The sequence below is a fragment of the Pithys albifrons genome, chromosome 8 (assembly GCF_047495875.1).
Source record: "Pithys albifrons albifrons isolate INPA30051 chromosome 8, PitAlb_v1, whole genome shotgun sequence".
NCBI lineage: Eukaryota > Metazoa > Chordata > Aves > Passeriformes > Thamnophilidae > Pithys > Pithys albifrons.
In genome coordinates this window covers 14563777-14577754 of record NC_092465.1, presented here as the reverse complement: position 1 = coordinate 14577754, position 13978 = coordinate 14563777, and the positions used below count along the sequence as shown (strand labels likewise).

At 39.9% G+C, this 13978-nt stretch overlaps 1 protein-coding gene across 1 annotated transcript in view; it reads right to left on the bottom strand.

The window, feature by feature from the left end:
* Window positions 1-1180, bottom strand: part of GYPC (glycophorin C (Gerbich blood group)) — a 36484-nt gene extending 35304 nt beyond the window's left edge. Inside the window, exon 1 of the mRNA XM_071562508.1 lies at window positions 920-1180. Within this exon, the coding sequence (XP_071418609.1) occupies window positions 920-953 (34 nt within the window). The 5' untranslated portion in view covers window positions 954-1180. The remainder of the gene's footprint in view (window positions 1-919) is intronic.
* Window positions 1181-13978: the final 12798 nt, after the last annotated feature.

Here is a 13978-nt window from a genome sequence, read left to right as displayed (position 1 = left end):
CACAGGCTGCTCCTGTCAGTGCTGTCTGTACATTCTGCCTTCATTACTGATGTAATGATATGATAAACAATTCTGCTACTGGCAGTTTATTTATTAAAAATAAAGCAAAAGTAGTGTCTTGAATGTAAATGGGAAAGATCACACTAAAGCCATGGAAAAAAATATGTATATATTGCAGCACCAAACATGCAAGAGGTTTCTCAGTTTATCAAATCATAATCCATCCCCTTTCCTTCCACTTTTTTTTAATACTGTACCAAAATGAACATTGCCATTCAGCAGCTGAGCCTCTGTGTTCACTTGACTGTTCAGTCCAAATTCTCTCTTTTAAAATTAACTGAAATATGTTGAGTTACGCAAACAGAGGACTCGCCCTCCTGTACTCTCTCTTGCTGAGAAACCAATATGCTTGTCCTTAAGCCCGTGTTTCTAAATTTCCGGGAGCAGAAACACATTGTGGCTTTAAATATAGGCTGTCAGTTTGTGGCTTGCATCTCATGTTACACACAGACAGCTTGAGACTAAATGCAAGTTGGGCAGCACCATTAATATCTTACAAAAGTGTCAGCACACTTTCAAAATGCTCTGCATTTTCATGCCTGAAAGTGTGGGGAGAGAAAAACATTCAAATGAAAGTTTTCTAAGCCAGGGTTTAGCTGGAAATGTTACTAACTTTGCTCAGTCCTATTCAAGAGCCAGAGTTTGCAGAGCCTGTTTCAGTCCTTCGCTCACATACACGCACACACAAACAGAAAGAGTAAAAAAAGAAAACAGCTTCTTCACAACTTTTTTTCTTCAGGATTAGTCTCAAGAGTACTTTTTCCCCCCCGCCATATGAAACGTGTTAGACAATCTTTTCCTAGAGCGACAGACTGATAAATCCACTCTTATTGTAAGGAGGGGGAGTAAGGGTACTCACGTGGTTGAGATGTCGCATTGTTTTGGGAACTCATAATTTATGCCTTTGAAAAATGCCTTATTTGTATTGACAGTCTCTCTTCCTTGCTCAGAACTGACGACAGGATTGAACAGAACAGCTGGAAGAACCCAGGAAAATGCTCCTCTTGTTCAGGCTCTCCTTGCCTGGCTCCTGACCCCTTTTCAACTGGAAAAGGAAACAGCACATGTGTCATTCTCTTTTGCCTGTGTAGCTCACATGAGCGGGGAGGGGCACCCATTTGCAGATAGCAGTAACTGTATTCAAGTTTTGCAAGTTGGATATATTCCACCCCTTTGCTTTTATTAGCCAGAAACCAGCGGAAAGAAAATAATCTTTTCATTCTTAGCCAAATCTAGACACACCTATTAAATTCGCTTCCCAAACTCCTAACCACTGATGTTGATATTATTTCTTTAAGTGCAAAACTTGCTGCTGACTCCCTAAAATGCCTGCCATCAGTGGGTGAGGTTGAAAATAGGAGTTTCAGTTTTCATTGCCCAACATAAACCTTAACACTCACAGTCTATCTGATTCTGTCCTTTTAACAGGTGAAAATTGAGAATGGCATTTATTGGGTCACAATAGTTACATCAGCATATAGCATAAATCTACACTGTTCTCAAAACATGGAGGAACCTGTGGCTGCAGCACAGTCTGAGGCACGGCTGACTGGCTACTCCAGTCCTGGCTCTGACACTGGCTTCTTGTGTGGCAAAGCATTTAATCTCTGCCAATTTTGCCATCAGTAGAATAAAAATGAGAAAACTCGTTTCATCCCAGTCCTGGTATTTTTATTTTAATCTATTAGCCAGCATTATTTATAAATAAGATGAATTTATTTGTCTGCAGAGGTTAATATACTCCACAGCAGGTTTTTCAGCCTGGGCTAGGTAGGCTACCAGCTCCTGTGTTTATATTGCTTCCATTTAAAGCTATCTGTTTGGCTGTCTGCATGCTGTACTGCAGTCAGTGGCATGTAGTTATAGTAAGGGAGCATACTCAGTCAGTCTGCAGTCAACATGGACTAGAACTTCTAGGTATTACCAAATTACAAGTAATTTTAATGCACATGCCTTAGACATTAAGGTGAGTGGACAAAGTTTCCATTTTCCTCGTGTCTGTGAGTCACGATGTATTAGACTGCGTGCCTGTGACAGCAAAAACACGTTAACCATCAGAATAGAAGTGGAAAAAACAAGAGTCATGAAATTCAGGCTGAGACCATCCTGTTTTGCAAAACTGTCACAGGATATTTCTGTGAAATCATCTCAGTGACCTCCTACAAGAAATCAATGCTGCGAACTTGGTCCACAGTATTTATCTAACAGCTATAGCAGGGAAAGAACAGTGACTTATTTACATGCCAACAGCAAATAACAGTTTGTTTGTGAGCACGGATGCAGTAAATTACTTTGGTCAGCATTTCCACACACTGGGCTTGGGATAGAGAGCCCTGGAACATTTAGATAGAGCAAACCAAGGCACAAAACAAAGAGAGGGAAATAATAGGAAAAGCTCCTGACATTGCTCCTTTTGCTTCAAATCTACAGCATGACATTCATTTACACTAGATAGCTTCTCTATGAAAGTACTGATGTGGATGTTATTGATTACTGCTTGTTCTGTATTTGAAACACAATGCACACAGGTAAAATTGGTTCTTTCTGTTTTATGGCATGAGAATTGCTGTCATGCAAAGTTTTTACTTGTAAACCTTTCATCATCCTGGTCAAGGACAAGTTGGGTGGGCTTTGAGCAACCTGGTCTAGTAGAAGGTGTCCCTGCCCATGGCAGAGGGGTTGTAATTAGATGATCTTTAAGGTCAACCAGTGCAAACCCCTATATGGTTCTATAATGCCTGAGAAATTTCAGAACTGCTGTTGAGAACAGACTCCTTTAGCTGCTTCAGAAACACTGAATGATGGTGGTATTGGTGGCATTATTATGTTAAAGCCAGAAGTCTAGACCCTTCCCAGGAGCTTTGTGGCAAACTACTCAAAATGGCTTGCATGTATCCAAGCGATTTGCCCTAAACTGAGTCTGGCTAGCTCCTACTGCTTAACCCTTTTGCATCTGTGGAACACTTCCTGTGTTCTTAATAAAGCTACGCTCCTGCCACCAAAATCACTGGAAGAGTTATACCCAAGTTTATATAGGAGGATTCTGGCAGAACCACACCTGTGTGGAAAAGTCCCCCTTAACACCTTGATATCTTCACTTTTATTATGACTTCTTTCTTTGCTTATTGCATAGGCTGGGATTCCCAGAAGTCAGAGATCCATTTCCCAAGGCTGTTGTTTGCCCTCAGAGCCATTAAAGAGACTTTCATGACCTTTTCCACTCTTCAATAATGGGAAATATGTGATGTTGAAAAGGGAAGCACCATGCAGTCCAGCATGCTTCCAGAGTAGCCTGGGACTGGGTACTAAACAAAGAGCATCCCAACGCACTCAACCAACTGGTCCTGGGGGACTGAAGGCATCAAAGGAACCTATAGCAAAAGATGGGAATGGAATGTTGGCGGGCAATATACATGATTAATCATTAATTTCGAGTTTGAACACTTGCCTAACCTTTAAATAGCAGTTGCTTCTGGTAAAGGGAGAAGATAACAGAAGGGTAGCTGAAAGCAATTTTTAATCTAAGGACTGTGACATTCATACAGAATTCACCAGATCTGTGGGATAACATAGGTATGCTAGGAAGTGTGTGTTTCAGATCTGTGGTTTTCATCAGCCAATTACTTGACCTTCTTGGGGCCATGATGTTCCCATTAACTTACGGAAGTATTGGTCTCCTGCCCTGGTGAATACTTTTGCATCTTCAGCCTTTGAAAGCTCAGAGTGCTTTTCTGAATAAGGAAACCAAAATTCTCTTTCTGTCTCAGTAGTGCTTTCTGATGTGGCTGTCCTTTCAGTTCCCAGAGTGTCAGCTCAGAAATGGGACCTCTTTTGCCTCTGATACTGCAATTTATCCTACTCCTCCTAAGCACAGCTATGTAATGAATGCATAGTCAGGCCCACATGGTTTTCTCTTTGATACTATCTTGCTCCAAGATAAATGATATTTCACAGTCATTCAGGCTTGGCAAGCTGATGTCGTGTGCTGCAGCTGTTGTTCCCAACAGGAAGGAAGGGTTTAGGCTGCACTCGAAGGAAAATAAATAAATAAACCAAAGGAAAGAGTCTCTCTTCAGGAAGTTGTGCCTTACAACAACAGGACATCAGGCTATAAATCCCTGTCTTTGATGGATTTTCATGACAAAACTTAATGCAAATTCTGTGACCTCTGCCTGTAAAAACAGAGGCAAAATTGAAAGAGGCTGAGTGGAAAACTCTTGGTAATATCCTTTGTTGCCCACCCTGCACACCCTACAAGCCTCAGAGAAGGTGTTTGGATACATCAACTGACATCTAAGGAGAGGATGAAGCAGCAGTTGAAGTGGCTCTTCCCTGGTTGTGAGTTTAAGATGGGCCTCATGACCATAATGATGGCCACATATGGATGAGACATAGGTGTCCCACTAGGCCGTGTGTCATGGTCACCTGGCCAGCTGGCATGGGAAGTGGTGTTGGCTTTCTCACCTCATTTTCTAACTACACAATTCAAGCTGTCTTAAACATGCCAGGCTGCTGAGCTATATGTAGTTGGGTAGGATGCAAACTTTGAAACCTTCATGCAGGTCAAACAGAGATATAACTATGGTGCAGCAGAAGCTAGACCGAATCCTGAAGGAGGGATTATTTATAGGAAAGCCTTTGGCTCTGGGCATCCCATGAAATACTATTTTCTACTGATTTTCTTCCTCTCATCTGGAAGGAATAATAGTCTATTTATTTTTTACCTTGTCTCCCCCCAGCCTTCAGTCCTCTTGTTTCCTTTCTATTTCTTATTTATTTTTGTGCTGAGGGGGTGAGGAATACTGGCCATGGAATACACATCCCCTGGGTGGACCATCTCAGGTCTGTTGTAGTGTCATGGAGAATAAACCCTTTGTGACCGTGCAAAAGGGATCAATGTAAATTTATTACCCAGGATGGACTATGATGCTAGTATAACTCATGTTTTACGTGGTGCCTATGTGGCCAGCAACTTAAGTGCAACTAGATTGGGAAATACTTGGAACACAGAGAAGGAATTTTCTGTCTGCAGTCATAACAACAATTGTTATTGAACAAGTTCTTGACCCTCACATAAGGCCAAAAGAGAAGGACTTACCCTGGAGATAAGAACTCTACTCTCCTTCCTACTTTATATCTCAGGCATATGTCTTTATTTTTACCATCCCTCTGACTTCCACTTGAATCTTTGGAACATATGCCTGTCCCTGGAACACAGCATGCCTCCTGCTTTGCCTTATCACACAACTATTTGCAGTTAAATATGTGCCTGTTTGTACTTAAGGCCCCCACTTATTCTGTCAGTTTATGTGGGCCAAATTATCTTCCATTTGTGTTTATAAAGTACTCGGGGGAAACTCCAGTGTCACTACAATGCAAATCCTTCTCAAAACATGCCATCTCTCTATGAAAAGGAAAGATAGGGAGAATGTGCATCTTCCCTATAGCCTGGTGCTTGGCTTTCCAGGAACTGTGGTTCATTTAATGACACCATGGAGGGAAGAAGTGTAAGGTCAAGAACTCAGTGGGCAGTGTATTGCAGAGCCTCTGTGACTATCTATAATGCTGTGATGACCGAAGATCAGACAGAATGCCTTAGAGCCACTGACTCCCACCTCCCCTCCAGTCTAATGTCTGACACCACTGAAAAGCACGTCTGCTCATATTCCAGAGCAGTCAAGAGGATGTTGACATGCTGTTTGATAGTGCATGTTTGGAACACTAGTAACATAGTCTGGGTAGACAATGGAGGGGGTGAATCAGTATCAGCTCTTGCTGACTTCAAGAAATCTGAGACCAGGCTTTGGTACATAACATAACGAAAGAACTGAATGATAAATAAAATTAAGTGAATCATGCTGAAATTTAAAACAAACTTGCTCACACAAAGCAGGACTAAACACTGGAAGTCATAGTTCCTGGAGGATGTGGTGTAGTTAGACCTTCCATGGGACTGAAAGACATCATTCTTGTTTACATAGATGAGACTGTATTACTGTAGCGTAATTTCAGTAAGTTGTCTTTTTCTAGATTGCTACATAACTCCAAAATGGCCAGAAAATTAAAAGTCAAGAGTCTTGATCACTGTTTAGCCTGCTGTGTTTTGTTACCCAAGGGTTAAATTATGCTTTCATGGCTAGTTAATGCAGGTAAAAATCCTCTCAAAGGTGGGTTGCCCATTGCCTGTACTGTCCTTGTATGACATGAAAAATGGGGTTGTCTCAGCCTGAGCATTCTGCAGTGTTGGATCCTAAGTTCTCCTGTACTGTACCAAGGGCTTCAGCCTCTTTGCTACCCTTTTCTAGACTGGATGCATCAGGCACAGATGGGACATATCCAAAGCTGAGATCTTTCCAATCATAGTGTGAATGCTTCAACAAAAGCAGCAACTGGGTTCCATCCAACAAAGGTGTTGGATAAGTATGTGTGCTTTAAGTCCATTCCTGAGTCTGCTTCCCATCTTGCAGCAATACTTAGCCAACCAGATCCAGCCAGATTGGCAGATGATATTTCCTGAAATATAATAACACTGAGGTATTTGCTCTTATTTTTAGCTTGCATGTACTTCTCTCCAAAGAAAAAGGCATCAACTTAAGATTACTTTCTTCTGTAAGTGCAAAAAGCTCAGGCTTCTCTTCTGTAGCTCTGGTCAATCACAACTGACAAGATTTCAGAATAAATTTATTTATTTACAAAGGTACTTAACCTACTGAATTAATGCTGTTCTGGTAATTTTTATAAACCACTTTGTAATAATTGTGTTAAATATCTTCCTCATCACATTGATGTGGTAAGTGTTCACTTTTGCTTAGTCTTGGAACAATTACCAAATCACAGACCCTTTAGTACAGAGTTTAGTGTTTCAACTCACTACCTGAGCACAAAGATGGCATGTGGTAAAGTCACAGTTATATTCAGTGAAGCTTGGGCACCATGGGGATGTGTGTGATGACCCTAAGACCTTGTTGCTTAGCACTGCTCCTATCACTGCTTTCAAAATAACTCCTCAAAATTATTAGCCCAAAGGAAGTTTGAACTTCATTTTTCTTATGAGCCATGTGATCAGAATTGGTTTTATTTTAAAGCTACCTTAAACTGGCATAGTTTTTTCTTTTATTCTGCAACTTGTCTAAAGATGTTTGTGTTTGTTTTGCTAGTTTTGTACAGGATGTGGGAGAGAAAGAGTTCCTGAATTGTAACTAAACACACTGGACACAGGTATTTCTGAAGTCCACTCCCCCATGATTCCAGCTGAAAATAGGATATGGTCTTAAAACCAGCTAATCGGCTGTTCCTTTTATTTGTTCTAAGTAAGTTTTTATATAAAAATGGATCTAACTATCTGCTGTGATGGGAGTAAAAATTTAGAATGGCCTATTCTAATACTAAATTGCATGCTGATCATTTTATTCTTACTGCAGTAAAGTCAATTCAGCTGTATCTGATTGGCACTACTTCAAGATTTTTGATGTTCAGCAGGAGAAGAATATACAGCTGCTAAAACATAACAAAGCAAAAAAATCTTGAACTGCATCTGCTGGAATGGCAAAAAGCCCAACCACAACAGCTTATGAAACACATTCACAGTGAATTGGTCACTGGGACACACAATGAATGATTTTGCTGACTGAATTCAACACTGAGTTTTATTTTGGTTTAATGCAGTGTCCAAGTGTTTCCCTCTGGATGCAATGTCACAGACTTCCTTGAACCTCATTTAAATGACATGTATGAAGGTGGTTGAAGATTTCAACCGTCAATTCTGCAACACTCTTGCAGATCTACTTTTTATTATCTCAGTGTTCCTATTAGACATAGTAGGCACTAAACTGCAAGGAAAAATGAGATGCTGAGAGAGAGTGTATAGAGATTATTCCTTTCTTGAAATGAGCTACAAGCAAGCTCTACTGATATATATATATATACACACACCTCACTGTGAAATACACAATGCTGTATTTGGAAATAGTTTTCTTGCTTATTAAATCAAAGAGCTGCCCAGGAAGTTATAATTCAGGACAGTAAACATAACTACAGGGAAAATATCTGAATAACCTAAACACATCTTTTCTGTGTGAGTTAGATAAATGTGAATTTTGGCCTGTGAAGTCAGGCTGAAAGAATGTTACAGGGAGATTTCAGGAACGGACTTGGTTTATACCCAGAAGTTTTGGGAAAGAACTAGGTTCAGAAATCTCTAAGATCACTGGATCTTGTAATTTTTTTCAAACACTGAAATAAGAACTGGAGCAATTCTGTGTAGCACAGTGCTACATGCTGATTTGTTTCGAGGAGCTCAAATTCATATAAGGGATGCACTGAAGAATGCCCTTATGGCTACCTATATTTAAGAAAACACAAAATATCTTAATTTTAGACACATGAATAAGTCTTTTTACAAGTTGAAATCATGCTTAAAAATTCTTCTGATTACTGAAGGCTTTCTATAAATATTCATCTATAGACTCTTCCTCTATATCACCCAAATTAAATTTCCGAATTAGATGCTACAATGAGTCAGTTTATTGAAGAAACTTTCTGAAGATAAGATATTAGTGTCATTTTATGTAACTTCAGTATTTGAGATATTAGTCACATAATCTCTCCTAGTCTACTGCATACCCTCTGGAGTCAGAGGAGGAGATAAAGGTTTCCAGAAGGTGATTCATTCTGTGGCTAAAATTAATTCCGATGAACTACATCACATTCAATAATCTCTCCCCCCTAAGAAAAAAAACAATGCTCTTCTTTGTTGAGATCCAGACATAAAACAAATTGCAGCTTTTCTATGAATATTTAAATTTGTTATTTCTATTCTGGTACTGCTTCATGTTCCTCACAAGCCATCCTGCTTGTACTTAGCAATTACAAACAGACAGACCCTGTCTTTACCATGTAAAAGTGCTGGTATGCCTTGGAATAGTGGGCAATCAAATCCTCATTTAAGTAAGTGTAGCTGATTACATGCACTATGTAGCATGAATAAACACTCTGTGTTAATTAACACTCTGTAATTTCATAATTTGAATTTTCACCTGCCATAATCTTCTCCTGTTTAATTTTTTTAACTTCAAAAAAGAATTCTCACATGTCCTCTGAAATGTCCTGCTGTGATGGGGTGACCCTGGCTGGGTGCCAGCTGCCCACCCAAGCTGCTCTATTATTGCCCTCCTCAGCTGGATGGGGGAGAGAAAATATAATGAAAGGTTCATGTGTTGAGGGCAGGGAGGGGTCACTCATCAGTTATCATCATGGGCAAAACAGCAAAAAATGGTTGTTCTCAGCCTTAATGCAGTCACAAATTTACTCAGTGCTACTGTATTAGAACTGTGTTAGTAGATATTTAGAATACAATTTTAGATATGGTTTTTGACAGTGAGATGGAGATATACAAGCTTTAATAAAATGATTTTTTTCTCAAATGAAACTGTTAACTTCTACTAAAGGAGTGTAATTGCAAATGCTTAATAATTTATCCCCCTATTTATCATACATTTGTTTTAAGAACATGCTCTTTCAAGTTTAGAACTGGGAATAGATATCTGTATTTCACTAGCTACCATTAAATAATACTTTTTTCTTTAGTATTTGCAAAGTTCTAGAATTAATCTTTGGGTTGAAGCATCACACATTTGATATCTGTACAAGTACTACAGTGGGAAAAAGGACAGTAAAAAAAAGTGTAAATATATCTAGAGGATTTGGCCCAAATTTTCATAGAAATGATTGATTTTAGAGTATCTCAACTGAAATGTAAAATGAAACACGATGTTAACATCTTGTTGGTATCTGATCTCACTGGAGAAAGTACCAGGATTTTGACTATGTATGAAAGCCACTGTGATACACAGTTGTTATGGTGATGTTTTGTCCTTCTAAGGTATTCAAAATGTTCAATTCACCTGAAAAATCAGAAACACATCCACCAAAAAATGTTATTTTTCTCTTATATTGCCATACACTTCTGCTGCTGTTAGCATGTAACTTCTCCTAAATCACTGGTGATCCAGCACAACTGCCCTGCTGCTAGTCCAGCCCAGACACTGAGTGTGTTACAGCTGCATCCAGCCACCTGTACCTCCCAGCAAAGTAGCTGTGCGTGTATATACGGGCAATGTGACTCAGTTATCATATCAGTTAGTATTTCTGTGATGTCCACTAAAGTTACATTGACTTAGGAGTCAATGCAGTAACAAATTGAATAGCCATGGGCAATACCTGGACATTAATTGCAAACACACACACGGATTATTTATGCTTATATTCAGCTTTTCAATGCCTTTCAAATTTTGGAAGGCATGTGGGGAGTTCCATTAATTCTATTAATATGTTAATCTTACTAGCTGATGGAAGAGTAATGAGGTTCAACACGGGTAAGCATAGGGTACTGCACCTGGGGAGGACCAACCCCAAGTACCAATACAGGGGACCAACCTACTAGAGAGCAACTCGCAGAGAAGGATTTAGGAGTTTTGGTGGATGACAAGCTGACCATGAGCCAGCAGTATGCCCTTGCATCCAGGAGGGCCAATGGTATCCTGGGGTGTGTTGGGAAGAGTGTGGCCAGCAGGACGAGGGATGTGATCCTCCCCCTTGGCTGTAGTGAGGTCCCATCTGGAGTGCTGTGTCCAGTTCTGGGCTCCCCAGTACAAGAAAAGGAGCTACTGGAGAGGGTCCAGCAGAGGGCAGCAATAGATGATAAGGGATCTGGAGCACCTCTCTTATGAGGACAAGCTGAGGGAGCTGTGCTTGTTTAGTCTAAAGAGAAGACTCAGAGGGGATCTCGTTAACACATATAAGTATCTCAAAGGTGGGTGCCAAGAGGATGGCACCAGACTTTCTTCAGTGGTGTCCAGTGACAGACCAAGGAGCAATGACCATAAACTAAAACATGAGAAGTTCCACCTCAGCATGAGGAAGAACTTTACACTGAAGGAGGCAGAGCACTGGAACAGCTGTCCAGGGAGGTCTTGTAGCCTTCCTATTTGGAGACATTCAAAACCCACCTGGACAAGTTCCTGTGTAACCTGCTCTAGGTTACCCTGCCCTGGAAGGGTGTATGTGACTTGAAGATCTCCAGAGGTCCCTTGCAACCCTAATGATTCTGAGATTCTGTATTTCTAGCAGTTGTCTGTACTCTGCTAGTGAACTGATATAGCAAAATTGCTCTTTTCTGGCAAAGAGCTATTATTTAGATTCCTTAGAGGAACAGAACATAAACTACAATGTACTGACAGAAAAGGTTGGAAATGTTGAGTTTTCTGAACACTGGGGAAAAAGATTTAGAAACATCTTGCACTGCAAATATTATATATAAAGAGAAAAACACCTACTATGTTGAGATAAAAAGAGTTTTTCTCCATTTAGAAGTCATACAGGTTTGACATAAATCACGTAAAATCTTATATCAGACTGAAAATTTTATCAGCATAGTCTCTCCTTGTAAAATATGCAGAAGCACAATGAGAATTCACTTCATGTCCCCTTTACTCTTAACTGATGTCTTTGTCACCGTTTCCCAGTTGTGAGGTCAATGTGAGAACCAACTGAGTGTGAGAGGGTCTGATCACGCCATGGAGAAGCAGAGATTACATGTTGAAGGAGGGAAGTGGAGTACATCTTTTAGGCATGCTAACTTGCCTTTTGATGTCCTTTAATTTTCCGCTATTGACTGTACAGGGACTTTGGCTCCCTTACATATACTGGCTGAAATCCCTCAGAAGGCTGTTTTACTCCTTGAAACTAAATGTGTATTTTCACTTCTACAAAACACCTCATCAGCTGTAGTTCTTTGTAAGTCTGTGACAAACAACCCACGACTGACAGCCTCTTCTGGAAACTGGTGGCTTGAGGTAACTTCTGTGGTCTTGTCAACATTTGGAGAACAAGAAGAAGCAATATGGAAGAGCTGTTTCTTTTCCATCTTGAAAGCATAGTTGATAGATATCTTTAAGTATATTTGGTTTATGATTCATACAAAGCCCTTGCTGCAGAAATACATCTGATTAGCTTATCAGAAAGAAGATCCAGAGGTAATATGATTATTGCTTGCAAGTATCTCAATGGGAAGCAAAAATCAGGTACTAGAGGTTTTGAATCCAGTGGAGTAAATTTGAATGAGGGTTAACAATTGTGCAATTACCCTGTAACAATGCAAGTGATAAAAAAGACACATTTTTTTAGCAATCAGGATTTGGAACAAAGTACTGAGAAAAAGGATGAATTTTTCTAGTTCTTGAAATCTTTCAGACAACTTGTGAAAGATTGATGAGTCAAACAGAAGTTATTAGTTCAATATCTTTCTGTGGCCTAAGTGGCCTTGAAGATATTAGTCTGTGAATCAACCAGTGAAAATGTATGGCCTGTAAAGGGCAGAGTATCCAACAACATGATCGTGATGTTTCTGCTGTCCCTACAGGCCACAGGCTGATGGAACCATCTGTATTAGCTTGCTGCAGCTCAAAGTTGTAGTGCTGCTCAAGAATTTCAATGTAAACCACCTTCTTGGTTCTGCCTTTATGTGTATATAAGTAGATTTGAGACCTACACATTCAGTCATGAGCACAGAGGGTGGAGGGTGTCACCAAGCAAGCTATCAGTGTGACATTTTCAAGTGGCTGGCTGACTGCAAAGTGACATGCAACCATATACTTGAAGCATATTGGGAAGAAGGAGACTTATATCAGACCGTAGCTGACATATCAGGTCCAGGAAAGCTTCTACCAGAAAAAGAAAATAGATTGCCGTTCCAGGTAGAGTGTCTTAACTCTTCTCTCCTTGGCTATGGAGATTTTAGCCTCTTATATTTGTACATTCCAAATAATTTATGTCCAGCATTAGTCCTTTTGCTCTATGGTACTTCTGCTCTTAATGCACCAAGGCATGGCTTATTTTCTGTTATTTCACTGTAAAAATGGAATAACCCTGTTGGATGTGTGCTCGGTACTTTGAGCTCAAAAGAGTGGAGAAACTTCAGATTTATCACTATGTAACTGAGAGTGATATCAGGTGTTAGATTTATTGTCAGCCATCCTTGCATGAAGGAGAGGGCCAAAATCTCTGCGGCTGTAAAATGATAGAGTTCAGTTGCAAGTAAAAGATTTTGACCCAGTGTTCAGAATACTTAAAAAACTACCCCATGAGAACAGTTGAGTAGGAGGATGTATTGTTTTCTACTTTATTCCATGATTTCAGTACAACTGCTTTTCTCAGTGTGAGCCCAAGTCAGAAAAGTTTCTCGCTGCAGAGTCATTAACTACCAGCTTTCTCGGCTATCCTGCTGTGGGTGTTGGTGTGATGCCATGAGTTTTCTTGTGCCTGCGGCTGCAACTTCCAAACAGTTTGGTGTCCCCTGGAAGTCATGAAATATTTGTTCTTGTGGTATAACCTCTTCTTTCCGTGTGTGACAAAATGTTTTTTACCAAAAATAACCTGTTTGTTGTTACTTTCCCAAAATGCTCTCAAAAGGATGTGGTGTTACTAGCAAATGTTATGATGGCAAAACATATGGCAATCAAAGGGATCAGGGATAGTTTGGTGCATTAATATGAGGAGACAATCATATGGTATTGTAGAAAGTAACAAGATAAAAAATGATAGCAGTTTATGTATTTTAGTATGTGGTATTTTAGTAAACAATAGGAAATTGTGTAATATTGAAGAAGAAGATGAAAAGGGTAAAAAAAAGGAGCAAGAAAGAAATTCTCCTTTTAGGAACAGACAAAAGAGGACTAGAGAGAGAAGACGACTATTCTGTTCCATATAAGAGTGTAATAAAGGAAACCAAGCTACCTCTGAATGAGACAATCTGTCTGTCTCTGTCCTTCAGGGTGTCAGGAGGTAGTGTAGGTGTGCCAATACTGTGTAGAGTTCTGGAAAGGAAAGCAGCTCTGGCAAAGCCCTGTACTTCTACAGTTGT